Below are 20,430 nucleotides of genomic sequence, written 5' to 3' on the forward strand. Positions count from 1 at the left end.
CAGAGAGGTGATAAAACACGACTATACATCAGTCCCAAACGACACACTAGAAAACAGCAACTCAGATGGCAAGCCCAAGCGGGAATGTAAATGGTTAAAAAAAAAAATGGGCAGTCCATCAGGAAGTGGTGGGCAGTTAAAACTTGGGTGCAATATGTAAAAAGTGGTGCAGTTGCGACACTTATCAAATGACGATGGCTAAAAAGGCAGTGCCCAATATGCAGTCCTCTTCCCAGTGGGAGGGCCGAGAGGAGGTTATCTGAGCCACTGGGAGAGGTTTAATAAGCTGGAGCTTATTCCCCTGAAGCGAGGACCATTGGCAATGCCAAAAGGACACTACCTCCTTGCAGATGGCAACACAGAGATAAACAGAGGGAATATAGAAACTTGCGGGCTGAGCTATGGGGACTGCAGCCTTGGCAGCAGTGTCAGCAGCCACGTTTCCTGGCAGACTGCCATGACCCAGAACCCGAAGAAACATCACACTGGCTCCACCAAGAGTGAGCAAGTGAGAGTTTTCCTGGACCCACTGCACTAAGGGATGGGCGGTGTACAGCACACATACACTTTGAAGGGCGCCGAGTGAGCCTGAGCAGAGGACACAATTGAAAGGACTGTGTTGCCGGATTTACTCCATGGCCTGACACAGAGCGAAGAGCTCCGCTGTAAATACTGAGTAATGTGCTGGAAGCCAATATCAAAAGACACGGGTGCACACCTGACCCCACAGTCAGTCCAAGAACCATCCGTGTATACAAGGGTACTATCGCAAAGTTCCGCGCAAAGGTCGTGAAACTGAAGGCGATAGACCGAAGCTGGAGTAGTGTCCTTAGGAAGCGAATGAAGGCCAATGTTAACATGGGCTTCATGAAGCCAAGGTGGTGAAGGGTTCATACTCACCGGTAAAGGTGCAGGTAGTGTGAAGTTAAACCGCCATATCAAGTGCCGAAAGTGGACTCCAGGAGGTAACAGAGAAGAGGGATGCACCCCATATTGGCAATCAAAGGAATCATCAAAGAAGGAGGCACAGGACAGGTGGCCACGCATGGCAGACAAACAGCATTCATACCTGCTCAGGAGAAAGTCACGGCAGTAGGACAGTGGTAGTTCAGCAGCTTCAGCATACAGACTATCAACCGGGCTAGTGTAAAAGGCACCTGTGGCCAAACAGATGCCGCAATGGTGGATAGTGTTGAGACAGCGTAAGAGGGATGGATGTGCAGACGCATAAACGAAGGATTCATAGTCGAGTTTCGAATGGACAAGGGCCTGGTACAAATGGAGGAGGTTGGTTCGATAGCATCCCTGGGAGTACCATTGAGGACATGTAAGGAACTGCATACAGTGGGCTGCTAGGTAAGACACATGGGAGGACCAAGAGAGTTTCCTATTAATCGTGAGCCCCAGGAATTTCGTAGTATCAACAAATGGAAGGGCAACAGGCCCAAGAGAAACCATTTGCACCGCCAGAAATTCATAGAGACGGTTTTGTCAGTGGAAAAGCGAAAGCGATTGCCGATGCTCCAGGAGTAAAGATGATCAAGACATTGCTGAAGACGCCACTCAATGAGACAGGTCCATGGAGAACTCCATAAGATGGCAAAATTGTTAACAAGAAGGGAGCTCGAGATGCCCAGCAGGAGTCGGATCATTACAGGGTTAATGGATTGCAAAGTTATATGGACACATTTAACAGGGCTAGGGGAAATAAAGTTAATTGTGGGGTGTTATTACCAGCCACCAGGTTCCACAGTGACAGTTCTAGAATCATTCAGAGGGAGTCTACATTCTGTATCACAGAAGTACCCGGATCATGCTGTATTAGTCGGAGGTGACTTCTAGCTACATCATATAGACTGCAATGTCTATAGATTCATTACAGGTGGTACAGACAAGCCGTCGTGTGAATTACTTTTGAACACATTATTCGAAAACTTTCTTGAGCAGCTAAATCGACAGCCAACGCGTAATGGAAATATTTTAGATCTGGTAGCCGCGAACAGACCAGACCTCATCGATGGTGTCACTTTTGAGATTGGGATTAGTGATCATGATGTTGTCATGACGACTATGGTTACGAAAGTTAAAAAGTCAGTCAAGAAGGCTAGGAGAGTATTCTTACTAGAAAGAGCAGATAAGCAGTTGTTAGCATCCCACTCAGTAAATGAATCGACTTCATTTACTTCCGGTACGATGTACGTGGAAGAACTATGGGCAAATTTTAAACACACTGTAAATAACACATTGGACAAGTATGTGCCGAAAAAGTGGGTTACAGACGGAAAATACCCACCGTGGTTTAACAGCGCAATACGGAGAATCTTCAGGAAACAACAGCAGTTGCACTCGCAGAACAAGAAAGTTCGGGAGAATGCGGAGAGGCAAAAGTTAGTAGAGATTCGTGCTGCTGTAAAAAGAGCGATGCGCGAAGCATTCAACCACTACCACTGTCATACCTTAGCAAAAGATCTAGCTGAAAACCCAAGGAAATTCTGGTCTTACGTAAAATCGGTAAGCGGGTCGAAGGCTTCCATCCAGTCACTCACTGATCACTCTGGCCTGGCAACGGAAGACAGCAAACCGAAAGCTGAAATTTTAAATTTAGCATTTGAGAAATCTTTCACGCAGGACGATTGTACAAACATACCGCCGTTTGAGTCTCGTACAGATTCCTGTAAGGAGGACATAGTTGTAGACATCCCTGGGGTTGTGAAGCAGCTGAATGTGTTGAAAATAAATAAATCGCCAGGTCCTGATGGGATTCCAGTTCGGTTTTACAGAGAGTATCCTACTGCATTGGCTCCTTACTTAGCCTGCATTTATCGCGATCACTTGCCCAATGTAAAGTCCCGAGCGACTGGAAAAAAGCGCAGGTGACGCCTGTATATAAGAAGGGTAGAAGGACGGATCCTCAAAATTACAGACCAATATCCTTAACATCGGTTTGTTGCAGGATTCTCGAACATATTCTCTGTTAGAATATAATGAATTTCCTTGAGACAGAGAAGTTGCTGTCCATGCCTCAGCATGGCTTTAGAAAGCATCGCTTCGGCGAAACGCAACTCGCCCTTTTTTCACATGATATCTTGCGAACCATGGATGAAGGGTATCAGACGGTGCCATATTCCTTGACTTCCGGAAAGCGTTTGACTCGGTGCCCCACTGCAGACTCCTAACTAAGGTACGAGCATATGGGATTGGTTCCCAAGTATGCGAGTCGCTTGAAGACTTCTTAAGTAATAGAACCCAGTACGTTGTCCTCGATGGTGAGTGTTCATCGGAGGTGGGGGTATCATCTGGAGTGCCCCAGGGAAGTGTGGTAGGTCCGCTGTTGTTTTCTATCTACATAAACGATCTTTTGGATAGGGTGGATAGCAATGTGTGGCTGTTTGCTGATGATGCTGTGGTGTACGGGAAGGTGTCGTCGTTGAGTGACTGTAGGAGGATACAAGATGACTTGGACATGATTTGTGATTGGTGTAAAGAATGGCAGCTAACTCTAAATATAGATAAATGTATATTAATGCAGATGAATAGTAGAGATGGGCAAACTGAAACATGTAACTGTTTCGAAACAAATGAAACTGTACAATGTAATGTTTTGATACGCTGTTTCGAAACAGTGAAACAGTTTGTGTTTTGTAATCTAATAAACCTACACATTTTATCATCTTGAATGTCTACTGTATAAGTATGTCCATATAAACAAAAATGAGGTGCGAGAGCGATAATCATATCGCAGAAAGTATGAAACTATCACTTAGGCGTCTTGGCAGTTTCGTATTTCCTGCAGCAAATGCGTTGCTTTCGTGTCGTGTGACTTTCATACTTTTCAATTGGCTGAGGACAGCCATAGCTGAAGACAGAAGAACCACCACGAACAGAACTGGAGGTGAGAGCAAACTGCAGAAACAACAGATATGCTACTGGGATTCCCACATTCCGTTTGTATGGGTAATATACCCATCCTGCTAATTTCCATGCACACAAATGGAATCATTGTGGATAATAGGCACAGTGACTGTAGACTCACAAATAACGCCAAATAATTTGAATAAATAACAAAATATACGGTAACAGAAAAAATTTTGTCTTTCAAGGTGTTTCGAACCGTTACTATAAATTCACCATGCTTCCCAGCCCTTCCCGTTCACCATTACACTATCAGTGATATGTCAAACAGATTGCTTGCAATTACACCTACATCAAATTTATGTATATGTCTAATAACTGTCACTCTACACCTTTTTTTATTCGAAATGTTGTAGGCTTACTTGCGTTGCTTAATATGATTACTGTACATGAACAGAGAAGCGTGTGTTATAAAAAAAGGGTAATTTAACTGAATGATTTTCCCATATTTATTATTTTGAATGTGAATAGTATGCGTTGTTTTATTGTTTGGTTAGTGTTTATAAAGCAGATGTTATGCCATTTCGAAATAGGACAGTCAGCTAGAGACGAAGCTTTATTTTCGGATATCTTAAGCTTCATGCTATTGCTTGTCAAAAAGATTTGGACGTTCTTAAAAGTGTTTCATGAAGTGGTATGTTGTGTTTCAGCACCTGTGCCGAGCCCAAATCTCGTCCGACACAGAGCGGAATGAAACATCACTGTTTCGATAGAATTAGTCCATACCAAGCACTGGTGACTGAAACAACCTTATTTTGAAACAACGATACAGTTTCTGTGGCTGGCTCGAGATCGAATCTGGTCCGGTTATCTGAGACAGGGACGGAATGAAACACCACTGTTTCGAAACAGTGAACCACAGCCGTTCCGAAACACTGAAACAGTTCCACGTATCGACCCACTGTATCGAAACATAGAAACAGTGGCCAAGTCTAACGAATAGGAAAAAGAGCCTCGTAACGTTTGAATACTCCATTAGTAGTGTAGCGCTTGACACAGTCACGTCGATTAAATATTTGGGCGTAACATTGCAGAGCGATATGAAGTGGGACAAGCATGTAATGGCAGTTGTGGGGAAGGCGAATAGTCGTCTTCGGTTAATTGGTAGAATTTTGGGAAGATGTGGTTCATCTGTAAAGGAGACCGCTTATAAAACACTAATACTACCTATTCTTGAGTGCTGCTCGAGTGTTTGGGATCCCTATCAGGTCAGATTGAGGGAGGACATAGAAGCAATTCAGAAGCGGGCTGCTAGATTTGTTACTGGTAGGTTTGATCATCACGCGAGTGTTACGGAAATGCTTCAGGAACTCGGGTGGGAGTCTCTAGAGGAAAGGAGGCGTTCTTTTTGTGAATCAATACTGAGGAAATTTAGAGAACCAGCATTTGAGGCTGACTGCAGTACAATTTTACTGCTGCCAACTTGCATTTTGCGGAAAGACCACAAAGGTAAGATAAGAGAGATTAGGGCTCGTACAGAGGCATATAGGCAGTCATTTTTCCCTCGTTCTGTTTGGGAGTGGAACAGGGAGAGAAGATGCTAGTTGTGGTACGAGGTACCCTCCAATACGCACCGTATGGTGGATTGTGGAGTATGTATTTAGATGTAGATGTAGAATAGCAAAGAGGATGACACTCAGGACAGAACCTGATGCACACTGTTTTCCTGGATAAAGATGTCCGACAAGGTAGAACCCACACACATCTTGAAAACTTGGTCTTTGCCTGAATGAAACAGGGCAGGTGGCCATGGAAGCCCCATGTGTAAAGAGTACGGAGGATACCAGGTCTTCAGCAGGTTTCGTAGGCCTTCAAATCGAAAAATACGGCCAGAGTCCAGGAATTTCGCAGGAAACCATTCGTAACATGGGTGGACAAAGTAAGAAGATGGTCAACTGCAGAATGCAGCACTCGAAATCCACAGTGTGCATTCGTCAGTAAATTGCGAGACTCGAGCCACCCTACCAGCCGGGCATGAATCATACGTTCCATCACCTTGCAAACTCATTTGGTAAGAGAGATGGGGCGGTAGCTAGGAGGACAATTTTTGTCCTTACTGGGCTTAGGTGTGGGCATGAAGGTGGCTTCCCGCCAGTGTCTGGGAAATGTGCTCTCCCCCCAGGTGTGGTTGTATGTGTTAAGCAGAAAGTGCTTGCCCGCAAGAGAAAGGTGCTACAACATCTGAATGGGAATGGCATCTGCCCTTGGGGCAGAGTATGATCTAGCTCCCTCACAGTAAAGGCGGCATTGTAGTATTCATGATTCGGAGAAGAGAAGAGTGACAGAGGGTGACAGTGGGATGAGCTCAAAAGTTTCGCAAAATGGCGGCCCAAGGTGTTGGAGATACCAATAGAGTTGGCTCACACGACAGAGGAAGGGGTGGAACTGTTAAAACAGCTAGTGAACAAATCCAGCTAGCTCTTGTGCTATCCTGAAGAACACAATGACACTTTGCACACACCTGTTTATAATGAATGCAGTTTGCCATTGTATGATGATGGTTAAAAATGTGAAGAGCACGTCTCTGTGTGCGAATTGCATCATGACATGCCTCAGTCCACCAAGGAACTGGGAAACAACGTGGTAAAGACGAAGTGTGAGGAATGGAACGTGCTCCAACCATAAGGATGATGATCGTGAAATATTCCATCTGGTTATCACAACTGGGGAAATCTTGGTCTTCACAGGTCGCCACTCAGCCTTAGTAAGCTGCCATTTGGGTGTACACGCGGATGGGGTAGGAGTCAGCAATCGGATAGCACACGGGAAATGGGCACTCGAGTAGGTGTCCGAAAAAAACGGACCACTCCAAGATGAAGCAGTGCAGAAGGATAGGTCCAAATGGGAATAGGTGTGCGAGGAGCCGGAAAGGAAAGTGGGTGTTCCAGTGTTAAGGCAGACAAGGTTAAGTTGGTTAAGGTGGTCAGCCAAGAAGGCATCTCTCTGACAGGTCCTGGGAGAACCTCAAAGGGAATGATGTGCATTAAAGTCACCGAGTAGCAAAAATGGGGCCGGTAGCTGCCCATTAAGCTGAAGGAAGTCTGCCTGGTGATATCAAATGATAGAGGGACATAGATGGTACAGGCGGAAAAAGTGAATTGCAACAGCTTGAAGATGGGCAGTCAAGGAGACGGTTTGACTGTGAAAGTCATCCTATAAGAGCAGCATGACACCCTCACAAGATGGAATGTCGACCTCAGGGGGAGGGGGTGGGGGAGGTCAAAACAAATTGTTAAGAAATGTGAAAGCTCAAAGCAGCCGTGAGGGAGCAATTTTGTTTCCTGAAGGCAGAGTACAAGGGGAAGTTTCAATGCTAAAAGCAGCCTTATATCCTCTTTGTGGGACCGAAGGTCACGAACATTCCACTGTAGGAGTCTCACGATGATGAAGAGGAGATGTAGGGGGGTGTCACTTCGGTGGCTGCTGAGTGACAGCCTACAAAGAGTCGCTACTACAGAGGACAGAAGCAGGAGGATCCTGCACCATGGGGCCCACAGAAGCATCAGCCTGCTTGTGCGGTCGGTCTGTGGAGTCCAACGCCAAAAACAGTCGGTGGTGCACACCAGCGACACAGAGGCCGGCCAAACTAAGGTACCACGTGGCGACAATGTCAAAGGGGATCTTCGAGTTGGTGAAGGTGAAGACTGCTTGCCTTTGGTGGACTTCTTTGAGCCTTTCCGATTAGAGGAAGACTCGGGTGTTGTTTGGCTGGAGGGACGGAAGAAGTCTTCACAGCAGTACTCCTCCTGTCCTTTCCTGTCTACGGCTTGTGTAGCTGGTGGCTTTACCCCTCAAGGCACGAGTTTGACAGCTTGCTGCACAGCTGGATGGGGGGATGGTGATGCTATCTTGACACTGGACGATTTCATAACCTCAGAGCTGAATTGGAAGTAACATGTCTGTGTGGCCATGTCCTTCGTCGAGTGAGGGGTAACAAGAACAGAACTATAGGTGGCAGGTGGGAGAACGCAAGGTTTGCAACTAGCAAGTAACTTGCGAGCGACTGGGTAAGGCACTTTTTCCTTTCCCCGGATCTCTTGGACAGCCCACTCACCAAGATACACGAGTGAATCTCGAGAGGAGGCGGCACGGCCATCACTGCAGTTGATACAGTGGGGAGGAGGAGGCAGACAATCACCCTTGTGCGCATCCCTACCACAGGTTACACATTTGGCTGGGCGTCAACAAAACGTTCTAGTGCGATTGAAACCGTGACACTGGTAGCAGCACATTGGGTTTGGAATGTACGGCTGGAGTGTGATAATTTTGTGGCGTGCTTTGATCTTGGACGGAAGCCCCACTCTATCAAAGGTGAGGAAAAGAGTGTGGGTGGGCACTAAGGAGAAATCTACCATTTTCATTACGTGATGGACGGCAATGACACCCTGATAAGAGAGGTAAAATTGGATTTCAGCCTCGGTTAGACCGTCAAGCAGCCTGGTGTAAATTACACCACAGGAAGAATTCAAAGTTCTGTGGGCCTCAACACGAACAGGTTAGCCATGGAGAAACGAGGCAGCAAGTAGTTGTTGTGCTTGAGAATCAGATGTAGTCTCCAGAAGCAAAGTACCATTGCATAAATGAGATCAGGATTTCACAAGGCTGCAATTGCATCAACACCTTATTGAATAATAAACGGATTTACCGTAGCAAAGGACTGACCGTCTTCAGTAAGTGAAACCACAAGGAACTGCGGTGCAGCGAGAAGGGTCTTTGAATCGTTAGCCTAATTACGTTTACGTTTCGTAGCCGTTGATTGGGAAGATGATTAACTCATTGTGAGAAAATCCACCACGACTGCCAGTGTCTCTGATGGCGCACTCCTTCCAACTGTGGGCCCCCTTTGTGATGGGGCGCACCCCCCTTAGGTGATTGTTCACACCTCAGGTCACACCTCTGAAACACCTGACCGAGGGACCAATCGGCAATTAGGGAAGGCTGCAAGCTCAGGCAATCACCCCTCCCTGGGCCTGGCCTGTACCAGGGGTACACGCGAACTCTACCTGTCAACCTGGGGCTGGGAATTATGCGTTAGCCAGTCAACTGTTACGTGTCAGAAGCATGGGCCAACCTTCAGGAGCCTACAGGGAGGAAGACGAAAAATAGGTATCTCAAACACAAAAGCAGAGGAACGAGAGAAGGGAAACAAAGAAAGGGCAACAGAGTGAAAAAACAAGGGTGAGACTGTTCTTATGTCAGTGACAGACAATGCAGAATGTTCCCAATAACATTGTAGACAAGTGAAGGAGAAAAACAGCGAGTGGATAGACATGCAGCACAGAAGGGAAAAAATGCTGCACAGGCTGGGGGCCCGTGGCAGCCAAGCACGAATCTGCCAAAGAGTGGCAAGCCCCCTGTGGGGACAACTGTGGGAAATTGGGAGTTTGTGGGAGGGGACAAGATAAATATAACAGTAAAAGAAAAAACACACAAAATGATGAACAAAAAAAATAATCACAAAGAAACATATCTATAGGAATCAGACAATTCCCTTGACCTATATAGGTCAACCGCAGCTGATAATACCAAAACCCCAACGCCTACAGCAAAAACTATGGAAATTGGAATCGGACATTTCCCTTGGCCACAGCCGACGATACCAAAACACCAATACCCACATATAAAACTACAAAAATTGGAATCGGTCATTTTCCTTGATTTTTATAGGTCAACCACAACTATTGATATGAAAAAACCAACACCTACAACTACGAAAAACAAAACCAGAACCACAATACCTCAAAAATTCAAATCCCTACGTAGATTAAAACACATTCAATACACAATAAATACACAAAACATTACAACTTGAAGGGGGGAAATTACTTACCACCAACAAACACAACAAGACGATACCTACAAATACAACCCTCTCAAACTCCGCACCACAACGACGTCACACACAACATCCGTACGTCATAGGTCAAAGCAGATGGGTGGAATCTTGACACTTTCGTTGACCCATCCTCTGCTGTTCCGTATCTACATAAACGATTTTGGAGACATTCTGAGCAGCCTTCTTAGGTTGTTTACAGGTCATGCTGTCGTTTACCAGAAGATCAAAAATTGCAAAATGATTTGGAAATCATATCTGTATGGTGCAAAACTTGGCAACTAGCCATACACAACAAAATATGTGAGGTCATCCACGTGAGTGCTACAAGGAACTCATTAAACTTCACTTACACAATAAATCAATCAAATCTAAAGGCCGTAAATTCAACTTTATACATAGGAATTACAATTAGGGACAACTTAAATCGGAAACAAAACATGGAAAATGTTGTGGCGAAAGTGAATCAAAGACTGTGTGATTTATTGGCAGAACACACAGAAAATGCAACAGATCTACTAAAGAGGCTGCCTACACTATGCCTGCCTATCATCTTTTGGAGTACTACTGTGGTGTATGGGATCCTTACGTGATAGCATTAACAGAGTACACTGAGATGGTTCAAAGGTAGCAGCATGTTTTGTAATATCGAGAAATAGGGGTGGTCATGATAAAGGATTTGGCATGTTCACCATTAAAACAAAGCGTTTCTCACTGCAGCAGGATCTTCTCACGAAGTTTCAATCACCAACTTTCTCCTCTCAATGCAGAAATATTTTGTTGATGCTGACCTACACAGGGGGAAATGATCATCATAACAAAATGAGAGAAATCTGAGCGCACACAGAAAGCTATAGCCATTCTTTTTTTCTGCGCACATCATTGCTCGAGAATGGAGTAATAGAAAATTGTTGTTAAGGTGGTTCAATGAACTGTCCACCAGGCACTTAAATGTGATATGCAAAATATCCATGTAAATGTAGATGAACTTCAAACAGAAACAGAGAGAGAGAGAGAGAGAGAGAGAGAGAGAGAGAGAGAGAGAGAGAGAGACCGCGCATGCGCCTGTGTGCCCACCAGTCTCAGTGTAAATAAAACATAACATAAACATATATCACAGAGAACATTTATTACAATGTGTACTGACTTGTTTCATGCCACAGCACAAATTGCAGTTCTGATCAATGTAACATGCAAAATTAACTACGTAGCCTCACAGCCTTTAATTTCCTGCCGAATGTTTTTGGAAGTGAGAAAGCTAAAAATAAAGTGCAACCTGGAAATTCCATTTAGGATATATGACACGTAGGTGAGAAAATCACGGTATAAAGAGCTCTGTAACTGTAAGAATAATACAAGATAAGCTTTATCATTATCAAGATGTGATTATATTACGTACACATATTTCCAAGCTGTGCGTTTTCTATAATTTCACTTACACAGTCACAATCATACTAAATAACATACCTGACACTGCCATTAGGTACACACGGCCAAAGTTGCAGAGACCACCAATCAGAAACACCCCTAGCAACATTAATGACATCCTCTTGAGATTCTCTGTTGATTGCTGTGGGTCTGAATCTTTGCTGTATATTACATCAATAACTTTCCCCAAGCAGAAAGGTACTGCCATTGTTATTGTGCTTGAGATGGCAAGGAGACATATGGCACCTGGTGACATAAGTCTTATCTTCAACACCATATGCAACTATATATAATATGAAGAGTTTTTCGTGTTTTTACAGGGCATACTGCTATAAAAGAATGTAGAAGGATAACTAAATGTTGTGTCAAATTGTATGTGCATAATTACAGTAACAGAAAACACAGAACTTAAATAAGTAAGAGTTGGTATACACCTAATTACATATTGTTGTAACGTACTGGGAAAAGATAAGAATCTGTACTTGAGTTTCCAGTTCTCAAACAAATCTGCGCTTACCGGCTAATGTCCACCGTTCAGGTTTTGCCAGAGACAACAATCTTTTCAATTCAGATGCTTTTGGCATTACAAAGGAACTTGTCTGTTCCTGTTTGGTTCTTGATACTAGTTTGCTTTTTCTTGACTGCAATACTGATTTATATCGAACAGAATTCGAGAAAATGTTTCGAAATTTTACAGTTAATTTTGATGACTGCGAAATTCTGGGCGAAATTACTACGAAACGAACAGGCTGTTGCATGCCTGTGGAGTAACTACACAGAAAATGTGTGTTGCATGACAATTTCGATCTCACAGCCTGCATAATGAATGCATAATTTCTGTCTAAATGCCTACACCGGCCGACAACTTCTGATAATTTTCCTTGAAAATACATGTTGACTAATAAATACACCTATTAGACTGAAATCTTACGGCACATCTACTTTGTTGTTCATCACATATAACAATATCTATTTTACCACAACAGTCCACAACGCATCTTTCTCTTGCTGTTACATATCACACCGCATGCTTGAAAAGTGCTTCATCATTTCCTAAAACGTTTGTTGTGCCCAACACTATCCCGTTTTCAACATGCTCCCGATGACTTTTATCACATAAACACTAGCTATTCACTTGTTACTTGGTTCGTGTGTTTCCGCTGGGTTGGCACCCCGACATACGAAAGTATATTGTTCTGAAACAGAAGACAGAAGTGGACAGAAGATATCAGTGTGGTGCACTAGTGGTATTGTTGGGTGTTGGGAACACGTCTGTTGCCGTCATGCGTGGAAGATACTTACGTTAGTTAATAAATGTATTAATAACAAATAGATTTTCAACTAAAATGACGGACAAAAATGTTACTGATGACACGCAAGCGAGTCAGTATGACGAATATGATGATCGTCCAAGTACAAAACCAGAGCGATTTTCCAGCAGGTAGGCCTTATACATAACATTTGAGTCTAAATATACAAATGGTAATTAAACCCCCTATTATATCATAAACCAAGAAATTATGTTCTGGATGTTCCCAGTGAAATATAAATGATTCTTATTTGGTAGTTATGAAGTTCATCATTTGGAGATAATGGTACGGGATTGTGCAATACAATAAAGCCGCAACATCTCTCTCTCTCTCTCTCTCTCTCTCTCTTTGTAGTAACTAAAGATATTGGGTTTCGCATCAGGTTTTATAAAGATAATGTGGTAGAACTGCCTTTGTGTTCCTGTTGTGATCAGTACTTGGGAAATATGTTGGAGAAACATTTATATTACAGTACTACTTTAGCCTAATAAACTTTTCCTAGAAAAGAATGAAATGCACAACTGTAAAACTGCTTCACACTGCCCATGGTAACAAAATATCTAACAGAAAGCAGAAGTGTTTTTGTAATGCAAAATAACAACGTCATTGATACTAGGAATTCGTGAAGTAATTGTGGAATAGAAACAAATAGTCAGTTACAAATCTGTAGATAACCAACAAGTACCTGTCATTTTGCTGAACTGTGTGAAACCGAAGGGGTGGTATTGGTAGGTCCAATGTTTCTCTTGGTTTATGCACATAGTGTGAAAATTTGTTTTTTGTCGTGCATTAGAATCATGAGCATCATCTGTTATGTGGAACAAGCTTAAAAATTAAATTGGATATTTCTTAATTGCCATAAAGTCAGTCTCGCATGGAATTCCCTTTTTTAAAGTTAGTGGGTTATAAACTACCCCTGACATTGAATATGGAATACACAGATGTAGATATGTACCTTATTGGAGCTGCCATTTTTGGTGCTTAAGAAGTGATAAATGACAGAAAAAAATCCTAGGATGAAGATGTGATCATTCCCAGACTGTTTAAATGTGTTGTGCTAAAAAAAGAAAGAAAAGAGAGAGAGAGATAAGTTTGGAATCTAAATTTATTCATTTTCAGCTTAATTCTATTACTTATAAGGAGAAGACTTGTAACAGTTTTCCTCGCATAATTAAAATATGATTGTTGTTGTGCTAGTTCACAGTTTTGAAAATCTTAGCCATTGATGAATTTAATGCTTATTTAAGGCTGTTGCTGTTGCATCCTACCCAAGGATAGAGCTAACTAAAATTTTTATGATTGTTTTGAATGGTGTGGCAGCTCATACATTAATTTTTGATGTTTGTTAACTTTGGTAACAGTTTTATCCAATTCAGTAACACACTACAGCCTTGGGCATGTTATCTTACGCAAGTTGGGATTACAGCCTCCATGCATATATCCCTTGTCCTTTCTCCTTGGTAAAATTCACTGAAATGCCATGCCTTCCATGTTGTGTGTATGATATGTTTGATAAACAAGACAATCTAGATCGTGTTCAACTGTTATTACTGATTTTGGCCAAATTAGGCCACCTTCTGATTTAAGATAAAAACGCAGAACTACTGCAGCCTGGCAGAGAGTCCATAAACCTACCTTCAGACTACTCTCAAATAGTGTGCGGGAAAAATGGATCTTCAGTCTTTTTGTATGAGCTCTAATTTCCCTTATCTTATTACAATGATCATCTATCCACATGTAGGTTGGCAACAACAAAATATTTTCGCATTCAGAGGAAAATATTGGTTTTGAAATTTTGTAAAGAGATCTTGTCACAACAAATAAATCACCTTTGTTTTAATGATTGCCACTCAACTCACATACCATATCCATGGCGCTCTTTCCCTACTATTTTGCAATTTTAAAAAATAAGCTACCCTTCTTTGAACATCTTAAATGTTCCCTGTCAGACCAGTCTGGTAAGGATCAGATATCGTGCAACAATACTCCAGAAGAGAATGGACAACTGTAATGTAGGCAGTCCATTTTGTAGACCTGTTGCATCTTCTAAGTATACTGCCAATAAAACCCAGTTTTTGATTTGCCTACTACACAACATTATCTGTGTGATCGTTCCAGTTTAATTTGTTAGCAATTGCAATTGCTAGATGTTTAGTTGACAGCATTTAGATTTGTAGGATTTATTGTGTAACCAAAATTTAATCGATTCTTTATAGTATTCATCTGGATTTTCATTATGGAAATACGGAAGCGTCCGATCCCGCCCGTCTGCTTTGACCCATGACGTGACAAATATGGTGGAAATGACGACAAACCATGTTTCCAATATGGTGCATATAAAGTCGGTACGTACACATTATGAGGACGAAAATACATCGAAAAACAAACACACACTTTCCACAAAAAGCCTAATGACACTAACGGGATAAGTGCGGGAAATTGGGTGTTTTGGGTGGGGGAAAACTAAATATAAACAAATTTAGACCCCCCCCCCCCCCCCAATACAAAACCACACAAGACGACGAAAAAAACCAACATCACAAAACTCCCCAGATACCACTAAACACAATATCATCTGGAATCGGACACTCCCCTTGACCTATATAGCTCAACAGCAGCTCCCGATCCCATAAATTAGGATCAAACACTTCCCTTGGCCTATAACTCAAAAACATCTCCCGATACCAATATCAACATACACAGCCACACATTGAGATCGAACACTTCCCTTGACCTGCACACTGTTAATTTTATCCGTCATATCCATTCCCGAACAAAAACAACAACCGATTAATTTTACTAAAATTACCACACGATGTACAGCGAACAACACTAAATTAACCTTCACACAAAATCGTTAACTCACTGAAACGAATTCCAGTAGAAACACAGCCAACACTCGAACAATTCTGGATAATGAGCAAAAGCAAACTGAGCACAATCAACCACAACACGACGACATCTACAAACACGCCACACTCACAAACCAAACTCCGCGCCGTCATGATGTCGCACAAGACAACACCCTTACGTCACGGGTCAAAGCCGACGTGTGGGATCGTATGCTTCTGTCGACCCTTAATTATTTACAGTCAATTACTACTATTTGTACCATACAGGTATCTTGTCTACATCATTATGTCATTATGAAATTGGTTTGATCTGATGAATTTACTATGGTGTAAATTGCTTTGTTGATATGGGTTAAGGGACCAAGCAATGAGGTCATCGGTCCCTAGATTGGAAGGACAGCATCATCTGCAAACAGTCTAAGATGGCTGTTCACATTGTCACTTAAATCATTTATATGGCTTAGGAACAGCAGAGGACCTACAACATTACCTTGGGTGACTCCAGATACAACTTCTACTTTGCTCAATGACTCGGTTACCATGAGCTGCGACCTTCCTGACAGGAAATCATGAATCCCGTCGCACACCTGAGATGATACTCCGTAGGTGCTTTGATTAAAAATATTTCATGAGAAAAAAGTGTCAACAGCTCTCTGAAAACCTAGAAATATGGACTAGATTTGAAATCTCCTGTTAATAGCACTCATTGCCTGGTGTGAATAGAGAACTAGTTATGTTTCATAACAATGATATTTTCTGATTCCATGCTGTGTATCAGTAGATCATTTTCTTCGAGGCAATTCACAATATTTGTACACAGGATATGTTTCAAAATGCTACTGCAAATCAACATCAGCAATGTGGATATGTAAATCAGTGGATTACTCTTGCTTCCTCTTTGATGTAGGTCGGTAGATTACTCCTGCTACCTCTTTGGTATAGGTGTGACGTGTGCAACTTTAGTCTTTAAGTAGAAATCTTCCTTCGAGCAAGTGGTTGTCTATGATTGCTAAGTATAAAGCTATTATATCAGTGTAATGTGAAAGGAACTGAATTGGTATACAATCTTGCCCTCATCAAGTGATTTATGCTGCTTTGCCACACCAATGAGATCTACTTCTGAGTTACATTGGCAACTATTCAGGAATATTCACTTGGCCATCTTCAGTGGCCATGTGAATAATGGGAAAGTCCCTTTTGCTGAAATGTGGAACATAAGGTCTCCTGTTGTTGTTGTTGTTGTTGTTGTGGTCTTCCGTCCTGAGACTGGTTTGATGTAGCTCTCCATGCTACTCTATCCTGTGCAAGCTTCTCCGTCTCCTAGTACTTACTGCAACCTACATGCATCTGAATCTGCTTAGTGTATTCATCTCTTGGTCTCCCTCTACGTATTTGACTATGGTCTCCTATGTATCTTTTATTTTATTTACACGTCAAGTTCTGTAGGACCAAATTGAGGAGCAAATCTCAGAGGCCATGGAACGTGCCAGTACATGAAATTACAACATAAAAGTAATAACAGATAAAAATAAATGTTTATGAAACTGAAAAAAGTCAGTCCACAAGTTTAAGTAAACACAATCAACACTGCAACAAGAATCAGCTTACTTTTTCAAGGAACTCTGTGACAGAATAGAAGGCGTGACCCATGAGGAAACTCTTCAGTTTCGATTTAAAAGCACATGGATTACTGCTAAGATTTTTGAATTCAAGTGATAGCTTATTGAAAATGGATGCAGCAGTATACTGCACACCTTTCTGCACAAGAGTTACGGATGTCTGATCCAAATGCAGGTTTGATTAACTGAGTTAAAGCTTCTTACTCCTGGGAATAAGCTAATATTGTTAAACAAGAAATGACAGTAAGGAATATACTGTATATGTTGAGAGAACAGTGTCAAAATACCCAGACTCGTGAACAGGGGTCGACAAGAGGTTCATGGACTTACATCACTTTTTGCCCAAACTGCCTGTTTCTGAGCCAAAAATATCCTTTTAGAATGGGAAGAGTTTTGTGCAAAAATGGTGCATTAAACAGGATCTGAGAGTTAGTCCTAAGAAGACTATTGTGCTAAAGCTCTTCGATGAAAATCTACCTGTGAAGGGGATAGTGAAATATCTAGGGGTAACCTTGGATGAGAAGCTAACTTGGGCGTCTCACATTAAGGGCATCTGCTCCAAGGCACAAAGTACTCTAGTGAGTACTAGGAGGGCTTGTGGCAAAAACTATGGCCCAAGCCCAAGGGGTATGCACTGGATATACACCACATTGGTTAGACCTAGGATTTCCTATGGGGCCGTAGTGTGGTGGAAGAAGGTAGAACAACAGGTTGCTGCTAAGGAGCTTGCTAAGGTGCAGAGATTGGCCTACTAAGCCATAATGGGTTGAATTAGCAGCACACCAACCACTGGAATGGAAGCCATGCTGGATATGTCTCCACTTCAACTTTGGGTCAAGATCGAGGCAGCAGCTGGGACACACAGACTTAAAACTGGCAAAAACTGGGTCTCATTCGGATATCCAGAATCACACACTAACATAGTGAGTGAGGTAAATATAGGAATGGCTGGGGAAATGTCTGCTGACTGTATAACAGCTCCCAACTGCTTCGACTTACAACATAATAATTGCAAGTAGGGAGCAGTGGGAAAAAACAGTTCGTCACCATACGGGGGACATCATTTGGTTCACTGATATTTGGTTCACCGATGGGTCGAAAACAGACCAAGGCATTGGGGCAGGGGTGTACGGGGTTCAGCCAAGACTGGAGAGCATCATCTCTATAGGAAAACTGGCCTCTGTATTCCAAACTGAAATTACTGCAATCAGGGCATGTGTGGAGGAGAATATGTGTAGGTGCTACAATGACTGTAGCATCTACATCTATTCAGACAGCCAGGCAGCCCTGAAATCATTGGCAGCTCCTGAAACAAGATATAAGATTGTTGCAGATTGCCACAAGGCTCTGGTGGAGCTAGGGGGAAGGTATAGGGTAAACCTAGTGTGGGTCCCTGGCCACTCAGGGATCTGTGGCAATGAACAAGGCGATAGATTGGCTAGGATGGGGCAACAACTCCATTTATTGGTCCAGAACCTGTCCTGACAGTTACCAAGGCTATGATCAAATTAGAACTACGGGACTGGCTTAGGAAACAGCATGTAGGGTATTGGACCAAGGTCAATAAACAAAAACATGGTAAGGTAATGATGCCCAAGCCATGTTTTAAAAGCAGCTCTGTAATCCTGGGATTGAACAGGAAAGAGATCAAACTCATGACTGGACTGATGACCGGCCGTGGGAACTTCAAAAAACACCTACACACAATGGGATAACGGAAGAGGACCCTAAATGTAGGATCTTTGATGAGGGTGAAGAAAATGCATCACACCTAATCTTCAAATGCATGGCATTGGAGAGTAAACGACACAGAATCTTCAGGACAACTAGACCTGAAGAAATTGTGTCTAACAAAAAACTGGTAGAGGGACTCCTTGCACTATTTAAGGATACTGGTTGGCTTTACTAGCTATACAGGGAGCGATAACGCACAGTAAACCTAGTTTCGGTGCGGGCAGTGGTGGATCAGACCTAAGCTGTTTTAGCTTCCCTATTAAAGTCAATCAATCAGTGGGAAGAGTTACCCCAGAATATAATACCATACCACATAAGCGAATGAAAATAAGCGAAGTAGACTAATTTTCGTGTGGAACGATCACTCACTTCAGATACCGTTCAATAGTAAAAATGGCAGCATTAAGTCGTCAAACAAGATCTTGAACATGTGATTTCCATGGCAATTTACGATCTATTTGAACACCTAGAAATTTGAACTGTTCAGTTTTACTAATCATATGCCCATTCACTGAAGTTAAAAGGTCAGGTTTCGTTGATTTGTGTGTTAGAAACTGTAAAAACTGAGTCTTATGTTGCACATGAAATCCTTTGCTACAAACCTAGTGTCATCAGCAAAGAGAAATATTTTAGAGTTATCTGTAATACTAGAGGGCATATCATTCATATAAATAAGGAACAGGAGTGACCCCAACACTGATCCCTGAATAATCACTGAATAATGACCTTTTGCTGTCTGTTGCTAAAGTAAGAGGTGAACCAATTGTGAGATACTCCCCGTATTCCGAAATGGTCCAACTTCTGGAGCAATATTTTGTGATCAACACAAACAAACACCTTAGTTAAATGGAAAAAAATATGCCTTGCATTTGAAACCTTTTGTTTAACCCATCCAGTACCTCACAGAGAGATCAGTAAACTGCAAACTGATTTTATATCGTCAACCTTGCCCTGCTGACCAGACACTTCCTTCACAACTGACCACATAGTTTTAATTTCATCCTGTGAATTAGCTATTCTGTTTGCATGTCACATACTCTTTTGCCTTCCTAATAACATTTTAAGCATCTTACAATACTGTTTGTAAAGGGCTACTGCAGCTTGATTGTGACTACTTCTAACACGTGTATGTAATTCCTGTTTCGTTCTACATGATATCCTTATCCCACTAGTCAGCCACCCAGGCTGCCTATTTCTGCTAGTAGCCCATTTAGAACATTCTAATGGAAAGCAACTCTCAAAGAGCATGAGAAATTTATATTTATCATCTATGTTATCGACACTATGAACATCCTGCCACTCTTGTTCCTTCACAAGGTTTAAAAAAACTCTCTATTGCTGTTGGCTTAACTTTCGTACATTGTTTGTAATTACATGTGACATTTGTTTGAGTACAAAAGCCTTTTAGTACTAAAATTTGTGCATCATGGTCTGAAAGGCCATTCACTCTTTTACTGACAGAATGCACATCTAGTTGTGGAAATGGAAATGCCGTGTGACTAGGGCCTCCTGACGGGTAGACCATTCACCTAGTGCAAGTCTTTAGAGTTAATGCCATTCCGGCAACTTGCGTGTCGATGAGGATGATATGACGATGATAAGGACAACATGACACCCAGTCCTGGAGTGGAGAAAATCTCCCACCCAGCCGGGAATCGAACCCGAGCCGTTAGGTTGGACATTCTGCCGCACTGACTGCTCAGCTACCAGGAGTGGACATCTAGTAATGAAGAATGAGTAAA

At 42.4% G+C, this 20,430-nt stretch overlaps 2 protein-coding genes across 2 annotated transcripts in view; one reads left to right on the forward strand and one right to left on the reverse strand.

The window, feature by feature from the left end:
* Positions 1-12,277, reverse strand: part of LOC126424535 (ATP-binding cassette sub-family B member 10, mitochondrial-like) — a 123,649-nt gene extending 111,372 nt beyond the window's left edge. Inside the window, exons 1-2 of the mRNA XM_050087273.1 lie at positions 11,691-12,277; positions 11,213-11,419 (exon numbers count right to left, since the gene is read on the reverse strand). Coding sequence (XP_049943230.1) covers positions 11,213-11,419; positions 11,691-12,066 — 583 coding nt within the window. The 5' untranslated portion in view covers positions 12,067-12,277. The remainder of the gene's footprint in view (positions 1-11,212; positions 11,420-11,690) is intronic.
* A 96-nt stretch (positions 12,278-12,373) lies between these two features.
* Positions 12,374-20,430, forward strand: part of LOC126424534 (putative ATP-dependent RNA helicase DHX57) — a 220,993-nt gene continuing 212,936 nt past the window's right edge. The window contains exon 1 of the mRNA XM_050087272.1: positions 12,374-12,614. Coding sequence (XP_049943229.1) covers positions 12,520-12,614 — 95 coding nt within the window. The 5' untranslated portion in view covers positions 12,374-12,519. The remainder of the gene's footprint in view (positions 12,615-20,430) is intronic.

Source organism: Schistocerca serialis, chromosome 10 (genome assembly GCF_023864345.2).
Source record: "Schistocerca serialis cubense isolate TAMUIC-IGC-003099 chromosome 10, iqSchSeri2.2, whole genome shotgun sequence".
In the NCBI taxonomy this organism is placed as follows: domain Eukaryota; kingdom Metazoa; phylum Arthropoda; class Insecta; order Orthoptera; family Acrididae; genus Schistocerca; species Schistocerca serialis.